Source organism: Oncorhynchus clarkii, unplaced genomic scaffold (genome assembly GCF_045791955.1).
Source record: "Oncorhynchus clarkii lewisi isolate Uvic-CL-2024 unplaced genomic scaffold, UVic_Ocla_1.0 unplaced_contig_8351_pilon_pilon, whole genome shotgun sequence".
NCBI classification, from domain to species: domain Eukaryota; kingdom Metazoa; phylum Chordata; class Actinopteri; order Salmoniformes; family Salmonidae; genus Oncorhynchus; species Oncorhynchus clarkii.
This window is the reverse complement of record NW_027257935.1, coordinates 232,121-237,500: the sequence shown is the minus strand read 5'-3', so window position 1 is coordinate 237,500 and position 5,380 is coordinate 232,121. Positions and strand designations below refer to the sequence as shown.

The 5,380-nt window shown below is 48.3% G+C and overlaps 1 protein-coding gene across 1 annotated transcript in view; it reads right to left on the bottom strand.

Moving 5' to 3' along the window:
• Positions 1–4,501, bottom strand: part of LOC139393722 (thyrotropin-releasing hormone-degrading ectoenzyme-like) — a gene marked incomplete at its 3' end in the record, with an annotated part of 185,552 nt that extends 181,051 nt beyond the window's left edge. The window contains exon 1 of the mRNA XM_071142074.1: positions 3,240–4,501. Coding sequence (XP_070998175.1) covers positions 3,240–3,964 — 725 coding nt within the window. The remainder of the gene's footprint in view (positions 1–3,239) is intronic.
• Between the last annotated feature and the right edge of the window lie 879 nt (positions 4,502–5,380).

Here is a 5,380-nt window from a genome sequence, read left to right as displayed (position 1 = left end):
GAGGGCTGAGGACGACGGTGCCGTATGGAGTGAGGGCTGAGGACGACGGTGCCGTATGGGGTGAGGGCTGAGGACGACGGTGCCGTATGGAGTGAGGGCTGAGGACGACGGTGCCGTATGGAGTGAGGGCTGAGGACGACGGTGCCGTATGGGGTGAGGGCTGAGGACGACGTGGCCGTTTGGAGTGAGGGCTGAGGACGACGGTGCCGTATGGGGTGAGGGCTGAGGACGACGTGGCCGTATGGAGTGAGGGCTGAGGACGACGGTGCTGTACGGAGTGAGGGCTGAGGACGACGGTGCCGTATGGAGTGAGAGCTGAGGACGACGGTGCCGTATGGAGTGAGGGCTGAGGACGACGGTGCCGTATGGAGTGAGGGCTGAGGACGACGGTGCCGTATGGAGTGAGGGCTGAGGACGACGGTGCCGTATGGAGTGAGGGCTGAGGACGACGTGGCCGTATGGAGTGAGGGCTGAGGACGACGTGGCCGTATGGAGTGAGGGCTGAGGACGACGTGGCCGTATGGAGTGAGGGCTGAGGACGACGTGGCCGTATGGAGTGGGGGCTGAGGACGACGTGGCCGTATGGAGTGAGGGCTGAGGACGACGGTGCCGTATGGAGTGAGGGCTGAGGACGACGGTGCCGTATGGAGTGAGGGCTGAGGACGACGGTGCCGTATGGAGTGAGGGCTGAGGACGACGTGGCCGTATGGAGTGAGGGCTGAGGACGACGTGGCCGTATGGAGTGAGGGCTGAGGACGACGTGGCCGTATGGAGTGGGGGCTGAGGACGACGTGGCCGTATGGAGTGAGGGCTGAGGACGACGGTGCCGTATGGAGTGAGGGCTGAGGACGACGGTGCCGTATGGAGTGAGGGCTGAGGACGACGGTGCCGTATGGAGTGAGGGCTGAGGACGACGGTGCCGTATGGAGTGAGGGCTGAGGACGACGTGGCCGTATGGAGTGAGGGCTGAGGATGACGGTGCCGTATGGAGTGAGGGCTGAGGACGACGTGGCCGTATGGAGTGAGGACTGAGGACGACGGTGCCGTATGGAGTGAGGGCTGAGGACGACGGTGCCGTAGTACAGTACACCATGACGCATTATGTTTCCAGTACAACAGATTGCAACGTTGTCACGGTTTGTGTTCGACCACTGAATGTGAATATTGGACAGAGGCTCCCAGAAGGACTTACACTGCTGAGAGCGCTTAACTGGCTATTTACTCTGAAATGAATGCCAATATGTTACTCCATGCAAACTAACACTGCAGATGTAGACCGAACAGACTCATTCACTAAGGCACTTCTTTGCAAATATCAATTTAGGAAACATGTTGGTAGAACTCAACAGAAGTAAGAGTAGATGGACTGAATTCAACCTGCGTCATCGGGCATGAAAGGCCAGTTGGGGTGCGGTATGAAAAGTAACACATGTAAATATATATTTGTCAGTGTTTATCTTGAAATAGTTTCCTTGTCTTCTGTTTAGTTAATAACTCCATTGGTTCCTGGTCAACCACAGTGAAGAAACAGAAACTCACTACTTTCATTCATCTGCTTAGTCTGCCCTCATATTTACAGTAGAAAACATTGACGTGTTTTACCCATTTTTGTTTTTCATGATAACCAAGGCAAAAAAATATTTGACAAACAGTTGCATTCGTGATTGGAGAGAAAAAAAGTTCCACCGAGCAAAAATGTTATAAAATGTAATTTATAATAATTCTGTAAGTACAGAAATTGTTTGCTCAGTGGGAAATTAGTATCCAACTAGTCGGTGATGACTGTATGGAGTTTGTGACAGAAACTATGTGAGTTTATTACAGTATTATAGACACTATGTCCTGGGATTTACTATGGTCTTCTAGATTAACCCCTTACAGTATTATAGACACTATGTCCTGGGATTTATTATGGTCTTCTAGATTAACCCCTTACAGTATTATAGACACTATGACCTGGGATTTACTATGGTCTTCTAGATTAACCCCTTACAGTATTATAGACACTATGTCCTGGGATTTACTATGGTCTTCTAGATTAACCCCTTATAGTATTATAGACACTATGTCCTGGGATTTACTATGGTCTTCTAGATTAACCCCTTACAGTATTATAGACACTATGACCTGGGATTTACTATGGTCTTCTAGATTAACCCCTTACAGTATTATAGACACTATGTCCTGGGATTTACTATGGTCTTCTAGATTAACCCCTTACAGTATTATAGACACTATGTCCTAGGATTTACTATGGTCTTCTAGATTAACCCCTTACAGTATTATAGACACTATGTCCTGGGATTTACTATGGTCTTCTAGATTAACCCCTTACAGTATTATAGACACTATGACCTGGGATTTACTATGGTCTTCTAGATTAACCCCTTACAGTATTATAGACACTATGACCTGGGATTTACTATGGTCTTCTAGATGAACCCCTTACCTTCTAACGACTCATCATAGAGCCAAACCGGTGCGTGTTGGTGAGAAGCTCTTCATAGATGGGTCATAACAGTTTGTTTTCAAATCGTTTGGAATTTATAAACGTATTTTTTGGGAGAACCGTTTTCGGTATCTCACAAACACCGTTTTCCTGTCTCACAAACACAGTTTTCGGTATCTCACAAACACCGTTTCCCTGTCTCACAAACACCGTTTCCCTGTCTCACAAACACCGTTTCCCTGTCTCACAAACACCGTTTCCCTGTCTCACAAACACTGCTCTAGGCTGTTCATATCTGTTGTAGGATGTATAGTTTTGATACCAAAATGTACTTTATAAAGGGTATTATACAATGTAATGCTTTTATTTAAAAAATGCCACCAGAGGGTGTCAGAGTGGAACAGGCGCAGTCCCTCATTAATCACACACACTAATGGTTGGTTATCAGCCGATACAGAACGAAATGTTTTAAAGGGGCTTGAAGCCCAAAACGGGCGCGTGTTACTGTGGGACTCAAAGAGTTCAGCTGACAGCGTCACGCGCTGCTTTGAAGTAGGCACTTGGGTTGAGAGACAGACATGTCAGCATAAAACGTGTTCAAAATCAAAGGCTGCTTCGTAATATAATGTCTAATCTGTTTCATTTTGGGGGGAGGGGGGGACAGATAAGGTTAGTGGACTGTACAGGCTATAGGTTATTGGACTGTACAGGCTATAAACACAACGCTACCTCACACGTCATCATGCCATGGGGTGTGGATGCATAGAGTAACTGTAATGTAAATGGTTACCTTCTCTCTCCCTGCAGCATATATGAGCTGCGGAAAAATCCCAGGAGTTCACTTTCTATTTGAGCGTCGAAAGTAATGTTTACTTTATACGTCCTCATGGGCTTCAGTTCCCTGTGCAAAGCGATCACATAAACCTGGTTTCCCGGGTAATGGAATTGGCGGTGGATTCTCATGACACCGGGTTTTTTATTATCCGAGTAAACCGCCACTTTCTCCACCTCGAGGCGGTCGGTGTGAAGCACTATGAATTTGGTAGAGTTCACACACTCGAATTCGATGTTCACTTCCCCGGAGAAAGTAAAGTTATCCATGTACACTGAGAGACGCAGGTCGTAGTGCCGGGGCCGGAGAGATGTCGGTAACCGGAGGTGTCTCCACGGCTGGGCTTCTTCATCTTTGTGGTTCCCGTTCCCATCCCGTGACCCGTTGAATTTGGCGTTAGAGCCATTGCCCCCTCGTGAGCTGCTCTCCCCCGCGCACTCCTCGAACCGGACGCTGAGGAGAACCGCGATGGCCGTGACGACGATGAGGGTGAGGATGGAGATGGCGAACCCCAGGACCAGTTTCTTGTGGACGGTGATGCTTCGCTCCGTGGTCCGGGGCCGAACCACCATGCTATCAGCCCATTGGTCCGACAGGCCTCTGCCGTTCCTCATGTTATTATCCTCTATCCCCATCGGAGTGAATGATAAGCCCTTGCTGCCAAGCTTATCCTCCAAAGACATACTATGCCGAATCAGAATATGAGGCTTGGTTGGGGTCCGGGCGCAAAAGGGAAACGAAATCCCGATAACATAGTGTCATCAGTCAGGTCTAATAGCTGCCACTTAGAATAGTCAGAAATATGTCGCGGAGATGAGCACAGCTGATGCCCTGTTGAAGTGTCCAGCGGTAGCAAATGCGACGCGGAATCATAAAAGTGCCCGAAATCAACTTTCCTGATAGATTGAAATCACGGTTTAAATCACAAGCTCGGGTATTGGAGTTGAATATGCTATCCTAATTGTTATCTATCTGCCTTCACGGCCTCCATCTCCGCGCACACAAAGTGTTGCACAGAACACAATCCATCGCGGGGACTGATGCTGCTGCTGGTGCTGGTGCTGATGATGCTGTTACTGATGGTCCTCACCCTCCGAGCTATGTGCTCATATTGAGAGCTGCTCCCACATCTACAATATAAAGGACTCTCTCTCTCTCGCTCCGTCTCTCTCTCTCCTTCGCTCCGTCTCTCTCTCTCTCTCTCTCGCTCTCTCTCTCTCTCTCTCATTCAGCGCCGTAGGAATCTCAGCCTACTTCTTCTTGTAAGAAGGAACTCACGACGGATTTCAACCAGTTAGGAGAAAAAAAACAATTACCAACGACAGAGAGCGAATGAGTTTCCCAGCCCCTCTTGCTTTGCCAGAGAACAAATAGACCTAGATCATTGCGAAATGCGCAGTAGGACAGAGTAGGAGAGCTCTCCCTCCCTCAGTACAGAATAGCGGGCACATCTCCTCGCTCGGTGAGAATACTGTAGGATGGATAGAAACAACGCATCGTCAGGAAATTATATAGGTCTATGTGGGAAAAGACTTCAACTGTAGTCAAGTGCTGAAACCGTCAATTGACAGGGGGGGGGGGGGGGGGGGCTACGGCAGGCTACACACAGCGGTGGTGCAGCAGCCAACCCCCGTCGGGCTGCCTGCCACCTATTCACAGCCTACCTAAATAGACTACATCATGGCATTCATGCTGAGCGTGATAATGACGGTAGTAGCCTGTTTTAACACCAGTAGCAATAATACCATAGCCTATCTGAAACATTTACGCACGGACATTACGCACGGATTTAGGGGGTAATTTGACACGAGCATAAATCTAAATGATGTGATACATTGTATTAAAAAATAATTCATAATCTCAGAAACACTTTATTACAGTGTCTTCAGTGACTCCAGAGGAGTGATATCAATGGCTGTGGTCTCCTGTACAGTCATTTGATGTTCGCCATCTTGTGGACCTGGAACAAAGCGCAGCCTAATTGTTGATAATTTCCCAGCCAGTAATGCACACGGACGGTGTTATTATTCATATTTCCGTAAACACTTTTCTCAAACCAGCTCAACTAATAGTCACACACGAGTCTGTAGAAGATACCC